This window comes from Chamaea fasciata, unplaced genomic scaffold (genome assembly GCF_029207755.1).
Source record: "Chamaea fasciata isolate MVZ Bird 193981 ecotype frontalis unplaced genomic scaffold, bChaFas1.0.hap1 SCAF_5, whole genome shotgun sequence".
NCBI classification, from domain to species: domain Eukaryota; kingdom Metazoa; phylum Chordata; class Aves; order Passeriformes; family Sylviidae; genus Chamaea; species Chamaea fasciata.
Window position 1 is genome coordinate 63820652 of NW_027094090.1, and position 20312 is coordinate 63840963.

General features: G+C 50.5%; 1 protein-coding gene across 1 annotated transcript; it reads right to left on the bottom strand.

Annotated features, from left to right (window-relative positions):
• Positions 1 to 7104: 7104 nt before the first annotated feature.
• C1QTNF6 (C1q and TNF related 6) lies at positions 7105 to 16656 on the bottom strand. The gene is made up of 3 exons (XM_066184058.1): positions 16254 to 16656; positions 11721 to 11958; positions 7105 to 10130 (listed from the first exon to the last, which is right to left on the bottom strand). Exons 1-3 carry the CDS (start codon positions 16305 to 16307, stop codon positions 9583 to 9585), a joined length of 840 nt encoding a protein of 279 aa, XP_066040155.1. The 5' UTR covers positions 16308 to 16656; the 3' UTR covers positions 7105 to 9582.
• Positions 16657 to 20312: the final 3656 nt, after the last annotated feature.

The window sequence follows — 20312 nt, forward strand, 5'->3', positions numbered from 1 at the left end:
CCTATTCTGGCGCACTGTGATGGAAAACTCAGCAGTGGGAACTGGTAGGAAGGCATGTACCCACGGGACTATTAGCCTGTGTGTACAGCTCGCACATCCTCTCTGAGTCTCAATTTCCACAGCAGAGAAAGGGACTTAAAGAACACCTTCCCATCTTCAAAAACAGATTCATACACCAAACTCTGGGTCTTGCATCACACCCATGTGTCCACTGCCCAGGTCTGTAGGGCCATTATTGACTTACAGTCTTTAAACATGCCTCTGCAAGTCCCTGAGGGTCCTCCTGGCATTGAATACTGAAGATGCATGGCTAGACTGCCTACAGAACTTGCTCACAGACCTGTATTGAAGATGAATTGCCTGTGCTAGTGGTATGTTCTACAGGAAGGCAGCACTGGACTCAGAGAACAGCCTTACACCAACTCTATGCCCAAGCAAGGTAATGAGCTGAACACTGGCTGATTTGCTATTCAGCATCAGTGGCTGCTCTTGTCCTTGAGGGAAATCATTACCTTATTACCTGGGCAGTCTTGGAGAGATAAAGCCCTGCTCTGTTTTTCAGCCTGTCAATGTGTTACATCTCTATTTAAAGTTAGAGGGTACAAATAGTTGACAAGCCTAATATGAAGCAATGACAGCTTCCAGACCTAATAAATTGAGAGGAATTTAGGGATTTATTGTACATTCAAAATTGCTTGAAGGCAAGACATAATATTGTAAGGAGATTCCTGAGAATAAACCCTCAGGTATTTTGATTATCAAGGCTTGCTTCCAGTTTAATCACATTTCCCTTCCTTCTCTAGAGGAAAAAAATCATTACAGCCACCACCCCCATTCTGCTCAGAGCTCTCCTTGCTCCTCCATTTTCTTCATCTCTTTGCCTGAGCAGCTTCTAGAAAGGGAGTTAATTAGATTGTTGATTTTGTTTTAAATTATGGTTGGTGATGTCATGCTTATCCAAGGGCCAACCTTCTACTCCCCCTTAAGCCCTTCCAGGGGTTACTGATTTGTGACTGCAGCAATTATTAACTTTCATGTCATTAAAATGCCTGAACAAAAATTACTTGTTTGGAGGCAGCTTCCTGTCTCCTTACTGCTCACTGCTCAGGAACTGCATTCCTGTTTCTCCCCTGGGCTCAAACAGAAGAGCTATTTTCCCTCTGCTCTGTGGTTTCCTGGGTTCAGCTCTTCCCCCATTTGCCCTCTAATGTTGCTGCTCTCCACCTTGGGAGGCAGAAGGTCTGATGAGAAAGGCCACAGCCAGCGTACTTGGGTGTAAGGAATGGAAGGGAAGGGTGGTGTTCAGGTGGATCACCTGACCCAAGGGCTTGAGGGCACTTCACCCCCTCAAGGGCGGTACCACTATCTTGTGAAACAGCTCAGAACAAAGAGCTCCCCAGCCCTATTGAGAGCACACCTCTGCCAGGGTTTTAGCTCTGGGATTGCTCCTCTGAGGATTTTTCTCCTATGGAGCCCTCCTCTGAGGTGAAGTGCCTGTAGCAGAGCAGCTTGATAAGGCTGCACACAATCAAAAAGACTATTTTGTGGCTATGGGTAGGTAAGGCTGCCTGTTAGGGGAGACTACTAACAAGATCCTGGTGACCATTGCAAGACCACCACTTGTAGGAAGAAAAAGCACTGCAGACACTAGTGTTTTCCTCACTGTGGTCTCTGAGGAACCTGTAGATGCTCCTTGAGAGATGCAACACAGAGCCCTGTGCGTGTGGTACCTGTCAAGTTTGTTGCAATCACACAAAGCCCAAGCTGCAGCTCACCTCACTGCTCCATAGGCTGTGCCCCTATTAGGGAAATGGAATGTATATGTCTCAGGAAAAATGGGACTTAGTTCACTGAGTGAAAGACACACGGGGTTACCCTTTCTTCCTCTTCTCTTCCTGACTGACATGCATGGTCAGGGGGGAAATGTCATCCCTGTTGCTCTGGTAGCTCCCACATAAGAGGCAGGAAAGGGCACAGAGCATTGAAGCAGTTGATAATTTCACCCTCCCTTTTAGTGCAGTTGCAAAGAGCAATTGCACGGGGCTGGGAGGGCTAGTTTAGGCGGGTGCTGTGCCCTGCAGTTGGAGCAGGCTGCAGGGAAGGTCCGCGGGGGCACTGCCCTGTGCTTGCACCTGAGCACACATTCGTTCACACAAACACACACGCACACAGAGCACAGTTCAGGCCCAGTGGGGAAGCATGTGGGGCATCAAGCACTTGGCTCCACTTGAATGCTTACCCTAGAAATAGGCCAAGGACAGCACATGTCTGCAGGCACCAGAGTCCCTTCTCTTAGCCACAGCCTACTTAGGTGAGGTTTTAATTGTAATAGGAAACATGTACGGTTGCTTTTATGTTTCAAGGATGAGAGTGTCACTACATTTCTCCAGTACTGACCTTCCATGCACCACACAAGATCCCCCCCTTTGCCGCTCCTTTCCCCACCCTCTTTGCAGGCAGCAGGTTCCTTCATTAGAGGTGCTCAGTATTCAAAGAGAAGGTGGCTGATGGAAAGGACTGCTTAGGGTTTTTATCCTTTTGGCCCTGGAAATGATGCTGGCAGGCTAGTGCAGCATCTCTCCTCCTTCCCCCTCCCCTCATCCCCCGTGGCGGGGGAGGGAAGAGCGTAGGCGGTGGAAGGAGTTGTGGTCCCCAGATGTGTGAAGTGTTGCCGAGTAGAAATAGCGAACCACGGACAAACAGCAGCTCTCAACGGAGAGCCATTGCTTCGGACTTGCGTCACTGACCTTTTCCTCTCGCCCTTCTCTGTCCTCACCTGGCCTCCCACTGCTCCCCCTGCACTTTGCACTCCGAGAGCTCTCTGCAGTGTTTTGAAACGGTGAGAAGGACTGACATAGGAATGTAAAGGAGGAGGGGGGAGTGAAAAAAAAAAAGAAAAAGAAAAAAAAAAAAAGAAGGCCTGCAGCAAAGAGAAGGCTATGCATTCATCCTCTCTCCATTTCTCTCCATTTCCTCCGAGCTCAGATTGCCGTCTTGCAGGACAGGAGTTGTGGGCTGAGCCAACTCACCACTGTCCCTGCCTGGTCTGAAGGCTCAGATGTTCTGCCTTCACGACTGGCAGAATTGGGGATGAGGGAGGAGAAGGAAGCCTGTCTGAGGGTCAGGGGAGTGCTTCAGTATCTGCCATATAATGAATAAATAGAATTTTTTAAAAAAATAATTTTAAATCATGTGGTACAGCTATAAAAGCCTGCATAATTCTCTTAGACTAAAACAATGCCACCAGCACACCACACAGAAAAGTGGTAGTTGGGGCAAAGCAAGGGCTTGGAGGTGTTTTAAATCGTGTGTGGAATAATAATCCTGTGGTCCCTGGGCTCTAAAAATCTGCTCAATTGCTGGCTGTGGCTGCAGGTGACAGGGCTTAATTTCCTGGAATGTCCTTTCTAGTGATCTTCCTCACTCCACTATCTCAGGGGAAGAACTGAGGACATATGGGGAGAAAAAAAGTGTCTGTAGGGGTGAATGTGAGAATGCCACAAACCCAGAAAAGCATGTGTGGGGCAAATAAAATGTAGTGACCATCAGGCACCCTATGGAAGATGCTTGCTCTAGGGCATTGTTGTGCCAAACACCTGGAAGGTGAATAGTGCTTCAGAGCAGGGGCTCAGAACAGTGAAAATGATGCTTGCAGGATGTGGGTCAGTTAGACAAGAAACTAATTGTCCTCTTTCTTCTCTGTGGACCATTTCTTCCTCTGGCTATTTTGAAGCATTGCACCTGCCCTCAGTAGCACCTGTGAGGCTTGGGCACATCTGCCCCCTAAGAGGTGCACTGCAGCTCACACCGTCAGTGGAGGCACCTCTGCACTTCTCCATCCTCATCCACACTGGCAACAGGTACAAGTGTGTTAAAATCGATTAGGAAAGAACACAGACTCCTGCCTTCCACTCATCCAGGGCTCTATTTACAACCTTTCCAGGTAGATGGGGAGTTCCCTACTCCTTAGCTTCTCCAAGCCAAGAGCTCTACATCCTGCTCCCTCCTATTTTAACTGTTGCAAACAGAAACTGGAAAAAGTGTGAAGTTCTGCAATAGTTCGCAGGTCATTTGTGAGTTAAGTGACACAAATTCAAGAGACTGGATGGTCTGTGGAATGACAAACTGTCAGAAGCCTTTGGTTTAAACCTTCTGCCCTGGCCCTCACTGTGGTATAACTGCAAGGCAAGAGATCACAGAGAGCTCGTGGGTGAAGGAGAAGGTATTTCATTAGATGGGGGAGCTGTGCCTGTACCAAAGAGGCCTGGAGCCTCAGCACCCTCTGCCCACCTGCTGATAGCATCTTCAGAGCGTGCCAGACTTGCAAAGGGCAACAGTTTCCGTTGGCAGGAAGGTGAGAGATGTCCATATGGGGTCGGTATGTGTGTTGGTATGTGTGGGTATATGTGTGTGGGTGTCACAGCACAGTGTGCACTGAGCTGGCCTCCGAAGCCTGGTGTGACTGGGCAAGTGCTTGCTTTGCCACTGTGGTCAGAGAAGGGCCACGCCACATGAGGCAGTGGAACAATTGCCCTCAAATGCAGCTGTGCCCCAGCATCCACATAGCTATGAGCAGGGTCTACATCCAGCCTTTCAAATCCTATGGCAGCTCCCAGCCAGCAATGGGAAAGGGAAATTGAGAAAAAGGAGATCTGGGCAGGCTGAATCCACTGCTGGCACCTAGCTGCAATGTGCTAGATGGAGGGAGGTGGCAGCTCTGCTTGTGGCACTGGGTGATGCTGGCTGGGGTGTTGCATCACCCCCTCTCCCTCTCTGGACTCTGGGAGATAAACAAGGCTAAGGTGTGAGTGAAGCAAGTTGTCTGGGTGGTTTGGGAGAGGAGGAAGGACAGCAGGCTGCAGGGAAACCTGCTACAGTACAGCATGGCAGCCCCTGAATAGCGCGCTGATGTGGGGCAGATCTTTTACCATAGCAGCTGAGGCAAAGCCAAAGACTCTTCCTGTGACTGCCCCTCCTGTGACAAAAGCTCTGAAGGGATGTGGAGCCAGATCCTGCTTTCTTATATCTCTGCTCTCCCTGGTGCTTTGGGTGCAGACACATCCACCTGTGCCCACCTGCAGAGTGGGCCTGCTTCTCTCTTCCCCTTTCCCACAGCTATCACAGGGCAAAGAGCTATTGCAGGGCCTCCAGCTTCTCCTGACTTGTCCCTGGCATGTGCTTCCTTTCCCAGAGACAGCACTATGTCCTGCCCTTCATGTCCTCTCTCCCACTCCTTTCATACCTGGAAGACCAGGGACCTGCAGGAAGGCAGTTTTCAGGGACAACCCTGTGACAGATGCCTTGAACAAACTTCAGACATCTACAGAGCCCTTTGCAGCAGAGTTTGGACCACTCTTTAAGGGGAAGATATAGACACAGCTCCAGGGGTAGTGCTGCAGCTGTGCACCCCAGGGTGCTTGCTTTGCCCATGAGAGAGATACAGGCTGTCACCAGCCCCTGAATCACATTCCACAGGGCAGCTCCACTGCATGGAAAAAACCCACAGACCTGGGGTGAATGAATGAATGAATGAATGGTCTCATGGCCTTCTGGGCATGGGTGCACTCCCTGGCAGGACAGCAGGGCTGATCTATTCTAGATCTATTCTAGACCTTGTTCCTTCAAAGCATTGTAGAACCTACCTTGCCTGAGCTGAGCCTCACCTGCAGCAACTCCCTGGTCAGGCATCCATGGGTGATGGGTGGCACCAGCTACAGACCCTGCCTGTCACCCTAGCCCCAAGGGATTTGGCTGAGGAGACTTCAGGTGGCAGGCTGAAAGGTTGAATCACAGAAAGCTTTTCTTGAAGATCTGGCTACACATTTCCAATCGCCCCTCCTCCCTCCCTGCCCCCTTTCCTCACCTTTTGTAAGTGTGACAAAGTCACTTCCAATCTGCCAGCATCTCACCTCAAGGAGCAAGAACATGCACAAACACAACTGCTACACTTCCTGAGGACGCATTTTTATCTGCTTCCTCAGAAGTAAACAAAAAATGGGAAAAAGACTGGGCTCTGACCTGACAGAGCATTGCATTTACTAGGATATATATAGCCCTTGCTCTGGGCCTGACACAGGACCAAAGAGGCCTGTAGGGATGTGTATGACTGTGTGTTTCACCCTTTGCCAAATGAAGTGTCTGGTACATATCAAACCACAGGAGAAACTATGTGAAGGCAAATTAAACTCAAAACAGAAGGTCCTATATGGGCACCTCAACTTGGTTTTTCGCCTATCCTTCTACCTCAGCAGGAGTTCTCTCAGTCCAAAGATGATAAACAAAACCCCATGTACCTCTTTGACTTGTAATGAGACCCCAAAAGGCATCTCCCTGTCCTTAGGATTCTATGCCTTCTAGATCTTTCACTCAAGCTTATAAGTCTCCAGTTCCTGCTCACATCTTCCCTTCTCCCTCAGGTTTATAAGCAATTGCCACTTGTCTTTCCACCTCTGACCTGAATCTCAGGCCTTCTTCATCACACACAGGTCTTCCAAATATGCCTGCCCAGCTTCACTCTGGAATTCCCACTCATTCTGATATTAGGAAGCACAAGTGTCCAATCAACAGTTTACTATCGCTCCTACACTGTACTTCCTAGCCTTCAGCTCTTGGCAGAGAAAAGAGAAATGTCATAGGGAAAACAGAAAACACTTGTGCTCACCAAGTGCTTGATAGAAGAATGTGCTAAGAATTTCATTAGATAAAGGGATCTGGTCTCCCTTAAGAGAACTTCAACATAAACCCAGCCTTCCTCAATATAAATAAGTATTTGAAGCTACTTCTACAACCCATTGTATTGTCCTGGGAGTTTTTTGGTAATCATCAAAGAATCCTTTTTTGAATTTGCTGAAAGCTTTTCCAGCAAAAGGAGAATGGTTGTCATAATTAGAAGTGTTCAAGCAGTAAATATTTTAAGGTAATGATTCTTTCCAAAGGAAACAGACACAAGATTGTCAAGGGTTACCCAGGGAAATTTCAGAGCTGAGTTAGACTTTGTACCTGTCAATTTCAGGTCAGTGTCTTTTCCATCACATCATTCAACAATAACCAGAGCTAGAAGGAATAGGTTGGGAGAGAAAAACAGATTTAAGTGCAAAACAACCAAGGAAAAAAGTTTAATACCACTGAAAAAAAAAATGTATATACAAAAGTTCTTGGAGTCTGTTTGGTTTTGTTACATAAAGCACCATTAATTCCAGAGTACATCACAACTCAGCCTACTACACTTTCCAGAAAGCACCCAATACTCCTGAAATCTGATTTAGCACCAAGGGAATGCCATCTTGTTTAGCACCAGAAGCCTGTTAAACACACCCTTTGGTCCCCCTTCCCTCCTCTCTCATGTGCATCAGACACCCTCTGGCTGCTCATGGGTAGCACAGGAGACCTGTCACCAGCATTCAATCACCAAATAGGAAAGGAGAAAGAAGGAAGCTTGTCTATGGAGATATTCAGTCTTAGAGAGGCTTGCTTCTCTTCAGGCAGGCATGAGGCACTATACACTGTAAATAGACTATTTCTGGGTTTGCAGTCTGCTGAGGAAGAGAGAAAGGAATTCAGTCCTGAGCACCACCTCCAGCTTTCTGCTTCCTCTGCTATGTGGAATCCTGTCTCTGAGCAATTCCACACACTTGACCTGCTAAGGGAGAGGAAGAAACTCACAGTCTCCTTTAGTTTCCATGATCCCTTCATCACATGTTTCCCTGTGAAAAAAATCATCCTTGCCTTAGTGAAACTTTGTTTTTTATACCCATTGCCTCATTGGCAGTGGTGGGGAGGATCCGAACAAATTTCCTGAAACTCACTACAGTCTGTACAGCTTCCTTAGAAAAGCATGGAGAATAAGTAAACAGGATAAGAGAGAAAATTACCCACATTTTTTTTTCAAGGTCAGTTTTAATATTTAGCCTTGGTCCCTGTTCCTTTGCTATCCTGGGTTGTGCGTACCAGACCTAATCTTGTATAATGATGCACATTTCTTCTGGGAGAGCCCTGGTAGTCCCATGTGCTATAGGCAGAGACTGTGGCTCATCATGAGACAGCAGAACCCAGGAAAGTCTGAAAATTTCATGATCAGTGATGAGCAGAGGAGAAATACCTGTGTTTCTCTTGCTTATCCTGCCCTGAGACTCAAAAAAGAGACAAGTCTTGGCAGTGCTGTTTATGGGAGCATCGCGACAGGTGGAAGTAGGTTTCCTAAAGCGCTGAGCCAGCCTCATTGCTCCGCCCAGGACTGCAGCATCCCTTCCAGAGGGATGCAAACGGGACCAGTGTGAGACCAATATAAATAGTACTAAAAAACCCTACCACTGGCATTCTTTTCTCACTGTGACATCTCCAACCTGACAAAAAACGCAAGGGCTTGTTTTAGCCACATGCTTTTCTCAGGTACTTTGATGAGATTGCTGAAAAGGGCATGGAGCGTATAGCAGGGAAGATTTTAACCCTTGGGCAAGGTGCTGTAGTCTCACCTCTATCTCTGTTCCATCACAGAGTCAAAGAAGTGGCAGCCTGTCCAGGTTTGGAATTGATTGAACTGCAATTTCCCCTACAGCCTCCAGCTCAGGCCCTGAAACAGGTCCTTCAATACCAGTGTGGGAGAACCACCTTCAGGAGGACAATGAAATGGCACCTCTGCCAAAGGAGAGCAGATTCAGGTTTGCTCTCTGGACTAGTTTCCCACAGCTGATGAGCCAAGACTGAGTAACACCCCAGGGCTGGTGGGGGAGGGGTTTTCAAGCTTCTCTCTCTCTCTCTCTCTCTCTCATTCAGTACTGGTGGGAACAGAATGGTCGCCTCTACTGAATCATGGGCAGATGCCCATGAAGGGTCTGGCCAGGTGTTTGGCCCTTCATCGCTTTGAAGAGCTAGAGCTCTTCACAGAGGAGGCACAGAGGAGGACAATTCCACTAGGTCTAGGTTCGACAGCCAGTCTGGATTCTGTGACACAGAAGGGTGTCTATGGAAAGCCAGTTTAGAAGACCAACAGTTCCCTTTCTGGAAAGACAATATCCTCTCTCAGTGCTCCTACATCTTCCTTGTGCTACAGGAGACCATCAAACCCCAGCCTGCTCTCTAGACTACAGATATCAGAGGTGACATTAAGACCTTATTTCAGGCTGCAAAACTGGTATGTCTAGCTAGGATGGAGAGGAGCCAGGATGTACCTCGGCAGTGGGGACTTTCTAGCCCTTTCCACAGGAGTCCTTTGTGTACGAAGCCCCAAGGAGGGGCAAAGGCCCAGAAGCAGCATTTTAGCTTTCCTCTTGCTCTAGAACCCTAAATGCCAGAGGCAGCTTGCTGGCAGATTGAGAAGAAGCCAATAACCTAAGTTGGGGTTATGAGGTGAGGGGCAAGAGGTGGTAGTGCCATGATGTAAAGTGGACAGATACAGGTCTGGCTACAAGAGAGCGTGAGGTGGGAGCCAGTGTGGCAAGTTTCACACTCAGTGCCTGAGATTTCACAGGCCCATTTCCAAGTGATTTGCAGTGATTATGGGCAGTAAAGATAGAGAGAGAGAGAGAAAGAGAGAGAGAGAGAAAAGGAAAAGGCCTAAGAGGCCCCAAGGCAAAGGAGAGGCAGTTATTCAATGCTGGGCTTGACCAAGTACCCACTGAAGGTGATGTACACATCAACATCATCACTGTAAATGGCATTCTCCCGCTCCCGTTTGTAGAGCCTCACCCAGATCTCATCATTTTCCTGGAGCTCCAGCATGAGGCTCTGGCTCTGCATGATGCTGCGGTCGCTGGGTTGGGCATACAGGATGACCGCCTCTTCTTCATTGTGCATGATGTGCATGTAGGTCTCCTTGAAGTTCCAGGTGTGGACATTGAGGCTGAAGTAGTAAAGTCCACCCACTGAGCAGTAGAACTTGCCATTGAACATGTCGAAGTGGCTGTAGAGGTTGACGAAGACGGTGTCAAAGATCAAGACCTGGAAGCCCTCGCTGCTGTGCAGTGCTTTCTTGCGACCGACGGAGAATGCAGCGTACTGATGCTTGCAGGGGTCTCCTGCTGTGCCCATCTGTCCTTTACTGCCTTTCTGGCCCTGGGCACCCCGCTCACCTCGTGGTCCTTCTTTGCCCCATTTCCCTGGCATCCCAGGCTCTCCCCGGTCTCCTTTCTCTCCTACAGGAGGAAGCAGAGGACACAACTCCTGTGTGATGCCAGAAGATGTGGACGTGGCAGTGAGAAAGCCTAATGAGGAGGGAGAGGATTGCACAAGAATGGGGCAATGCCAGAAGAAGGAACACTTCTGAAGGTCACAGTACCTCTGCTCTTAATGGGAAAGGAGCTAGCAGAGCTCTGGGAGTGTCTGGAGTCTCTTCCCCAATGAATCCCCTGCTCACCAAATTATACAGCTCTGCTGGAGGCACCAGGACCTCTTCCTAGGAGACTTCAGCCTCAGAGGGAGCCCAGCAGTCCGAAGCACCACTGGGGCTCTTGACCTCTTCTTCCTCCCCCACACTCCTTTACCTCCAGCACAGCCTTGCCCTCCCACACACCTCTCCTTTGACGAAGCTATCCCCACAGGATGCACACTGGTCTTGCTGTAGGCTGGAGAAGGGGAAGAACTGCTAACACCCGTGGGGGAACATGATTAGGGAGTGACAATACAGTGGGTCAGAGGGAAAAGATCCAAGCTGGACTGGGCAGATGGAGCACTGCAACTTAGAGGGATGGTACTTTCACAATACTGGCATGCTCTGAGCATCCCATATAAATAATACTGCAGTTCTAACCTGGTGTGCACTGCCCATCACACACTTGGGCAGGCATCAATACAGAGACCAGCACCAGAATGTACTGTGTGTATACAGAGAAGGAATGGGACTCAGAGCAGCCTCCAGCACTAAGTGACAGCATTCAAAATCTGTATCTTGTTCTTTTCCTCCTCTCCATCCCCTGCATGGTACTAAAGGACCCCCTTAGACACCACACTCTAGTCTAGGCCTCTATCTGCCCTTCTGAACTTTGATGGATTACAGCTACTTCCTGGCAGGGCAGGGAAGGGAGAGCATCTGTCCAGTTAACCCAGACAAACCACAGAGCTACAAGCAGCGTGTGGCAGCATCCAGCTGGGAACAGGCTTTTGCCCACAGCAAAGGCTAAAAGGGGAATCCTGAAGAGAGGAGCTGATGTAAAATAGGGATCCCTTTCCTGTTAGCCAAGCCAGCCACTGCAGGGTGGAATGAGCTGGGGGTCACTGCCAGTTTAATCTGGAGGTGCTTGCAAATAACTGCTGCTTCCCTTTGCCCTCCTCCCGATCCCAAATGCACATGACCCACAGAGCTGGAGAAGGTCTCCCCACAACCTCCCTGGGTAGAAATGCCCTCCAAACATGCTTATTTTGCAGTTCATAAGGAGTGTTCTTTCCCTCAGGCACTACAGAACTCTGTAAGTCTGAGACAAGGAATGTGTCGTCCCAGCTTGACAAGAGGCTGTCAGTCCCACTCCTGTGTTAGCAAGGAGGAAGAGTTAGTAGCAGGCAGCATCCTGAGACACAGAGATCACAGCAGAGATACACACTGACTTCCATCCCCCCAGGCTACTCCCCATCACAGCACAAAACACCTAAACCCTGGGCATAGTGTGTGTGGTCACTTATCCTTCAGGATGGTCTGTTAGCACAACCAGCACGCCAGAAATCCAGCTGTCACCTCCACTGCAATGCATCAGTCCCTGAGCCGGCCTTGGCGTCCAAGGGCAAAGACTTACCCTTCAGAATGGTGATGTTGATATAGTGACGGACCTCTGGCACTGGGTAGGGAAAGTGGTGGTGGCTGGGAGGGATTGATGGGGTATCTGTGGAAGAGTCCAGTGAGTCACAACAGCGCTTGCAAGCACCAGGGCCTGGTTCTGTGAGGTTGGGTTCATCAGCGGGTGCCCCAAACACAAGAAGAGGGAGAAAAAGGAAGGTCAGGGATGTGCGCAGGTAGGTGATGTCCATGGTGACCTGGGAAGATATGAAGAAGTGCCAAGAGTGAGGTATAAGAAGGGGGAGGACATAAGGGATGGACAGAGATCATGATGAAACATCTTTCTGTGGTTGGAGCCAGGGGTGGGATGAAATGGCATTGTCCTGTGGAGGGAGTTAACATGCTTGTTCAAGGATGCAATCTGAGCAGCAATCGCATGGCCCAAGAGGGTTCCCCACGCCCTTCCGCCCAGACCAGTGGAGACTTGGTGCTGATCTTGTTAGAAGGCTTGATGCTGACTAGGCAAACCATTAAAGCCACTAGAATGTTCAGTTCCCAGGCTGGGATAGAAGAAGGAGACAGAATCATTGAATTGTTAAGATTGAAAAAGACCTCTAGGGTCATTGAGTCCAACCTCAGAAGTTCTTTAGCAAAAGGCTGCTCAGTCTGTGGGAAGCGCTGTAAAAAAAATTCTCCAGCCCTTCTATCACTGTGTATCAACTCTTTATAGTGATCTAAAAAATCCCCATGTCCCAGATGGAGCCTGACCCACATCTCTTGGCAGAGATGCCTCCTCTCCTGTGGGCTGGGAGCTTAACTTCAGCCTCCTCCTTTCCCCCACCAAATCCCACCCATCCTGGGGGCTTGGTCCCCTCCCACCTATGCCCAATGGGTTCTCAGGCAAACCCCAGCACCTTTCCAAGGGGACGGCCGGCTCCCCAGCGCAGCCTTTGGGCAGACTAGAGGGGAGCTGCTTTGCTGCCGATGGTGAAGGACGTGATTCTCTGCAGCTTGCAGAGAAATATGCTTACGAAAGACAGACATGCCAAGCAGCTGAGAAAGCCCCTCTTGCAGCCTGTGCCCCCATCCTGCTGCCTGCTCCCGGCACAGCGCAGCTGCTCACCCGGAGGCCGAAGGCTCCCCTCTTCGATGCCCAGCCCCTGCTCGCCGGCTCCCCTCTGCCTGCAGGGCAGGCCCCCGGGCCCATGGCTTTAAGGAAGCCGGTTCTTGGCACAGGCACTGCTCAGCGCTGGCTGGGTGTGCAAGCTAGGCTTGGATCAGCTCCCTCCCCCTCTCCTCTCCCTCCTTCTCCCTCCCTGGTTTTGGGTGCTCTCCATCCTAAACCGGCTTGGGTTTCAGCGTCTTTTTAACTCTTTCCTAGGAAGTGCCTTTTCCTTGTACATGTTGGTTTGGTTTTACTCTCTGCCTTTTCACTTCCAGCCAGCAAAAAATGCAGGCACCACAGACTGCCCTGTGCAAGGGGTGGACAGCAGCAGGGCAGTGTCCCACCCTTGGCATCTCAGGATGGACAAGGGAGGGTGCACTGGTGCAAGAGACAGACTCTTCTTCAATCAGGATGCTACAGGATTCTGCCCTTAGTCCTTTGCACTAGTCCCTTGTCCCGTGCATTAGTCCTTCACTTGGCCATGCTCTCTTCCCAGCTGTGCTTTACCCACTCATAGTCCCCAAACTTCATCTTTCATTCTCTCCTGCATTGTTTTTTTTGTGCGTCACTGTGGCCTCTTGCCCCAGGCATGATATTTCTAGCAGGAGCCGCTGCCAATGGGGAGAGGCATCAGTTTTTTCCCTCTCTGGTCATCCCCTCTGCCTGGGCAGAGCCCCAAGCCTTGTGCTCCAGCACGTGTCATCCCCTGGTCATGTCCCCTGTTTAGGTCCCAGGCTGAGCATTTTGGATGGGAGTGGTGTGCCTGGTCTGAAGCAGAGCCTGGCTGCTGAGAGTTGCCTGCCAGCAAAACTGGGGATCTGGAAACAAACCCTGGCTATGACCATTGTCCCCAGCTTGGCGCCAAGCTGACAAGCTTGTGTCTTTGGGGTAAGCACAATGTGGCTGCACCAGAACATTGGAATGAAGGGCATTTTGGAGAGGAGAAGAATTCAGGGTAGGAGAGACATGAGATTTTTTTTTATACTGCAGAGTCTGTTGGGAAGAGGATGAGAAGATTCTATTCTGCACCGAAACTGACCTGGGTATTTATACCTTGGGTATGTGGTGGGGGTGGGGTGTGTGCACATACAGATCTTTGGGAGGCAGAAGGAAGGATGGACAATATCTCTGTTCTGCAGGGGTCAGAAATGCCAAGTCAGCACTGTGCCTCCTGCAGCTTCCAAGAGGAGCTGCAGAAGGCTCCAAGGTTTCTGAGGGGAATGGGGTTTTGAGCATGTCTACGTGTACTGAGACTTTTTTTTCCTGTTTCCCTTCTCCCATTTGTTTGGTTTAGGAATGGGAGGCCCTGCTTCCCAGAGAGTGGCTGGCGTTTGGCAGGACCCCAGAACCACTGGAGAAGCAAGCGGAAAACTCTGGGAAAATATGTACTGTGAGCTGGGGGGGGAAGGGAGGAATGGGGGCTGGGAGGCCTGGAAATATTCTCAGGCTGCCTGTCAGGCTGGAGCTCAATGAACATGGAGTGAACATGCCTTCCAGCTGGGGCAGGAAGAGGACGGAGAAATTCACTGCTGCGTGCGTGAGTTCCTCACCGGGCTCCAGCACTGACGTGCAATGAAATCCAATGCAAGTTGCCCACGTTTGCCCATGCCTCAGTATCCCCCTTTGGGAAATGAGAGGGGGGGGAAAGGTTAGGGCAATACTTCTTGCTAATGGAGCCTTACCAGCTGACAAAAGAGGGTTTTTGTGATCAGTTGTGTTATCTACTCCTGGCTGCTGGTGGTGGGAATTTTGGCAGCTGACAGTACTATTAGAGACAAGTAAATTTTCTGGGGTGTTTGAAAATTTAGAGGCTGATACTGAAGACAAAGTTCTTCTCTGTCCCAAAAAAGCTCCTGCAGTGCCTCTCAGGTTTTCCTGCCTGGCTTATTTCTAAACATGACATTACCCACTTTTGCAGTTCTTGGCCTTATGCCTGGTCTCTTCCACCTTTCCAAGGGAAACAGGTAGCAGGGAGGCCATTGTCCTCATTTCCGTCCCACATTTCCATCTGCACTCTTGAGCTGCTCACAGCCAAGCAGATGTTCTTCATGGGGGACCTCATCATCTGGGGCCTTTGTCTGTGTCTCATCTGACTGTAAGAACAGTTCACAGTGGGGAGCAAGCAGGACTTTGCATTTAATGTCTCATCTGGGCTGAATAGGGACCTGCCAGGAGCCAGCAAACAAAGACATGTTCTGGTGGCATTGCCCAGCTGGGCAGAAGTTTATGCCAGTAAAGGCACTTTTACTAAGGTAATATTGCCCTGCTCCCCAAAAGGAACAGTGTGTATCAGCAATATTTTGCCGGGGAAGTCACATTTGCGGGAGATTTTGAGAATTCTATCCAGTAAACCTGTGCCACCCATGCTTTAAAGTGCAGTCCAAGCCTGAGGGCACCTTGTGTGCCCAACAATCTTCGCTCTCCCTCATCACACACTTTGCCTTGGAGGTAGCCCAAGGAAGCACTGTCCAGATTATACTGCAATGATCCCTGCTCAAAACCAGCTGTTTCCTCCTCCTCCATTTCCTCCCTTTTCCTATACCCACCACAACACTGGCAAAGTACGGGGAAAAAAAGACTGTCTCTACCTCAGTGGCTGCATCCATCCTATTACGCCTCTCTACCACAGGTACAGAGAAGGAAATTGATGTTTTCTCTCCTCTCTAGCCCCTGTGTACAGCTCAGCTCCCCTGTGGTATATGTGGATCATCTGCCCTGTTGCACATACACACACACATCCACACACAAACACTCGCCCTTCACAGCTCCTCCCTCACCAAACCTCCAGAGCAAAGGTATCGTTTGTACCAAGAGGCAGAGGAAGAGCCTCTTCTCTTCTCCTCCTGACTGCTTCTCCTTCACCACAGCTGCCTTTCCTTCCCAATCATCTGCCCCTAACCTTCAAGAACATCACAAGCCGGGAGGGGAAGCGGAGCAGCTCTTACCTCCGCTTCCCTCTGCAGGGGTCCCGCGCTGAGTTATCTCTATCCTGTATCCTTAGCTGCTCCTGGTTAGCAGCGCGGGAGGGAGGGAGGGAGGGAGGGAGGGAGGGCCGGCGGGGCCCAGCTGACTCCAGCCAGATGCTCGCCAAGTGCTCTTATGTAATTACTGTCTTTTCCATCCTGCCTCCAAGGCCTTTGTGAGTGCCTCCCCTCCTGCTCTGGCCCATGTCAGGCTTGGCTCTCCCTCCCTCTCTCCCTTCTTCCCTCCCTTCCTCCCTCCCTTCTTCCACCCACCCTGCACAGCATCACAATTCACTCAGCTCAACAGCTGATTCCTTCTGGAAGCAAAGTTCAGGTTTTTGGCTACCGCGGTTACTACCGTTGGAGACAGAGCTAAGGTGTTTCAAGAGCTGGGAAGGGATGAGCAGCACTGCTCTACACTTGCCTCCTCTCCATCACAGCCTGACTGCTCCTGGGTACCTTTGCGTTGCCCTTCCATAGTGCCTGTAAATGGGGAGGGGTACACCTGAGACACAGAAAGGTGGCAATGTGGTTTCTTTGCTTCAGTAATTTGTGGTGCCTCCAGGTTAGTCTATAACAGCAACTGTCACTCTGCTGTACCAGGATTGCTGATCATCTCTGGCCAGGGAGCAGAAGAGGCTGGGAAGAATAGATGACATTTAAAGGTCCCTTCAACCCCAAACTATTCTGTGGTTCTATGATTAGATGAGTATTTTCCAGCCTGTGGACTCCATGTGTGTGCACAGGGCTTGTGCAACAGCCAGCCCTTGTTACTCAAGAGCACCAGCATGGTACGAAATTAGAATACTTTCTACATCTCTAAGGACGGGCAGACCTATTAGATGTCAGCTGCATGGCTACATTTTCTTTAGACTTCTGCCCATGTGGGGGCCTGGACCAAGCAGAAATGACATGTTCCCTGGCTTTATGCAGGCTGCTGCTGAGTTTGAAGGCACTTCTGCCAGCAGGGATTTCTGCTGTGTGCTGCCTGGTGGCCTGGCCTGTCTCACACAGAGATTGAGGCCTGGCAAAGACTCTGCCTTTTTTTTTTTTTTTTTTTTTTTTTTTTTTTTTTTTTTTTTTTCCCCTGCGCATTGCTGAAATGCCACGTGGCTGAGGAGCAGCTGGAAGAGCTGTTCACCTGCACTCATTGCTTGAGCAAAACTGTTGCTAGACCTGGCAGTCTCCAATACTGAGCAGGGAAGTGTGAGCTTGTCTCCTACTTCCCGGTGTCCCCGCAGCAAGTCCTTGTGCGACACAGGTGAGCAGGGAGGGTATCAGACACTGGCTCACAAGCCACCTCAGTTGGAGATGCCTCACAGCATCACCCAGGTTGCCCCTCTCCCCATCAGCAGCTTTTCCAACTGGAGTGTCCCATCTCTTACCCTAACCTTGTGACCCTGCCTGTGAGACCAAGGAACTGTGCTGGTATCCACCCCAAACTCTGGCATATGACTACTAGTAGGACTATCCCTACTGCAATCAGAAAGAGTTTGCAGTCTTGTGAACATCTAGATCCAGCAGCTTGGCTAGGTGGGAGATACCAGGCGACATTGCAGCCTGTTTGAACCAGTTCCTAAAAATAACCTTCAGGCAAGCCTACTGCCTTCTGCTTCTCTGTAATTGCATGCATCTGAAGGCCCCCTCCTCCCTTCTACTCCTGTGTAGACCCAGAAAATTTTACTCCTTTGCCATCCTCTCCTATGCACACTCCTAGACCTGCCTGTATCGCTTATCATCAGTAGATCACTACTCAGGGCATGTCAGCTCTCACAAGGAGTGCTGAGAAAGGCGCACAGTGGTTTGGGTGAGAAAACTTTCTTCAGAGATACCCATGAGCTTTCTCACCAAAGAAACAAAAACTTTGTGGAGGGGAGATACAGTGGTAGGTAGGGCATGAGTGGACAGGTGGATGGGCAAGGATGCTGGTGTTTAAGAGCTCACAAACTCTTGGATCTGTGAGGGTGCTTTCCACTAAGGGAACTAGACTGACATAACAGAATTATAGAATCACAGAGTGGTTTGGGTTGGAAAGGACCTTCAAGATCATCTAATTCCAAGCCCCCTGCCATGGGCAGGTACTCATTTCAGCAGATCAGGTTGCTCAAAGCCTGGCTTTGAATGCTGCCGGAGATGGGGCAGCCACAGCGCCTTTGGGAAACCTGTGACAGTGCCTCACCACCCTCACAGTGAACAATTTCTTCCTAATGTCTAATCTAACCCTGACCTCCTTCATTTTAAAGCCATTCCCCCTTGTCGTATCACTACATGCCCTTGTGAAAAGTCTCTTTCCAGCTTTCCTGTAGTCTCCTGTTAGGCACTGGAAGGGACTATAAGATCTCCATGGAGCCTCCTCTTCTCCAGGCTAACGACCCCAATTCTCTCAGCTTCTCTTCATAGGACAGATGCTCCAGCCCTCTGATTATCTTCATCACTGTTGTCTTCGACTTACTGCAACAGGTCCATGTCCTTCATATATTGGATGTCCCAGACCTGGATGCAGCACCTCCAGATGAAGTCTCACCAGAGAGGAGTAGAGGGGCACCTGCTTGCCACGTTTCTTTTGATGCAGCCCAGGACACAACTGTCTCTCTGTGCTGCGACTGCACACTTCTCATGTCTGCACAGGTCCCTCTGGATGTCTGACACGCGGGGGGTTGGCACGGAGAGGCTCCACTGCCGCTTGGCAGCACAGTCCTAACCCCAGTAGGAAGGGCAGGCGCCCGGCCGCGTTCCCCGGCTCTCCGCGGTGCCGCAGCTGCCGGCCGGTGCCCGATCCCCCTCTGCAGGACGCGCCGCGCAGCGCCCGCATCCCCCGCGTCCCCCGCCCCGCGTCCCCCGCGCCGCTCGGCGCCACCCCCGCCCTGCCCCTCCCTCCCCGCTGCGTGTCCCCCGGAGGTGTCCCGCGTGCCCGAGAGCAAGGCAGGACCGGGATGGGCTCTCGTGTCCCTTCCGCCCGCAGCTCCGCAGCCGCTCCGGCTCCAGAGCACCGCGGGGAGTCGCGGCGGGGCACTGCCCGCCCAGGCACGCTTTGCCAGTCGAGGCATCCGTACTGCCGTGCCCCGCGGCCCTGTTTGTCATGTAGAGAAGGCTGCTGTGCTGCAGCCCAGGCACGTGTCCTAGCCCGGCTGCACTGACGCACTGGCTATGCGCGTGTGTCTGTTTGTGCATGACGTGCTGAGTGTGAGATCTGCGTGAGCCGGCTGCGTGGTGTGTGGCGTTTGCATAGTTTATGCTTGGGAAGGCAAAGAACAGCAATTTTTCATGAGCAAATATTTGCATATTTTCCACTCGTTCGAGCAGATAAAGCAATTTCAATTCTCTGTCGGATCCTCAGGAGAGCTAGGAGCATCTTCTTTTTAAAGGTGTTTCCCTTTTTTGTATTCCCTTGTCTATTTTCTCTAGAAAAAATTAGAGAAAATCCATTACAACAGTGCTTCTGGCCCCCTCCACACGCCCCCTTGTTCCACAGCCCTGAACAACAGGAGAAAGCAGAACGTGGCCTGGACAGCTTTGCTGTTGCCTGATCTGAGCTGCTGTGATTCCCTGCTGATGACAAATTCAGCGGCTCCCTAACAACAGCTTCAAATGATATTATGTGTGGGCTGTGTTGTTAACAGCCTGAAAACACACCCTTGGTTCTCCACACTGGAGCCCCTCTGCCACCACCATTCACCGCCCTTCCAGTTTTCCTCCTGAAGATCCACTGCAGAGCAGAAAGGTCACACTGAGTGGGTCCACAGCTGCCCCAGACCACCGTTCTGTGGTTGGGTTTGGGGGTGCATGTGTGTGTGTGGAGGGCAGATGCCCTCTCCCAGCCATAGCCTGTGTGCGTTAAGGTGAATGTGCCGCAGTCTTGGCGTTCATGCTTAGGCTGAGCGGTGTGCACAGGTCTGGGTGTGTGGGCACCTGTGTGGGTGGCCCCATAGGGCCTCATGCACGCATATATCTGCTTGAACCCATCCATGGCATGATTATGTCTGTGTGTTTATACACATCCACGCAGTTGCACATACACACACACAAAAGCAGGCAGTCATGCAATAAACACTAATTTGCATGCATGCATACACAGCACATCCAAATGCCTCTCTCTATCTGCTCTTGGTATGCACACGAACTCTCTGACAGAATGGGTTCCCCGTGTCCCTATCACCCCATCTGTAATCACACGTTTGCTGGGAAGAGGATTGCACAATGCTGCTGAAATCATTGCAGCCCTTTCTAGCCTTGCAGCTCTGATCACTACGTGACAAGAATGAAACCTTTTGTGCAGCCCAGGGCTTGATGGAGCCCTTATCTCTGTGTCTCTGCACCCAGAATAGAAAAACTCTTTTCCATACTTGACTGGAGCAAATCCCCCATAAACACATCCAGACTTTCATTTAGCCACTGCACATGGTCCCCATGGCCTCTGGATTGCCCAGAGTCAACCACACCATTGTTAAGGAGAGGGATCACAAGGGCAGTCAGATTAATGCCA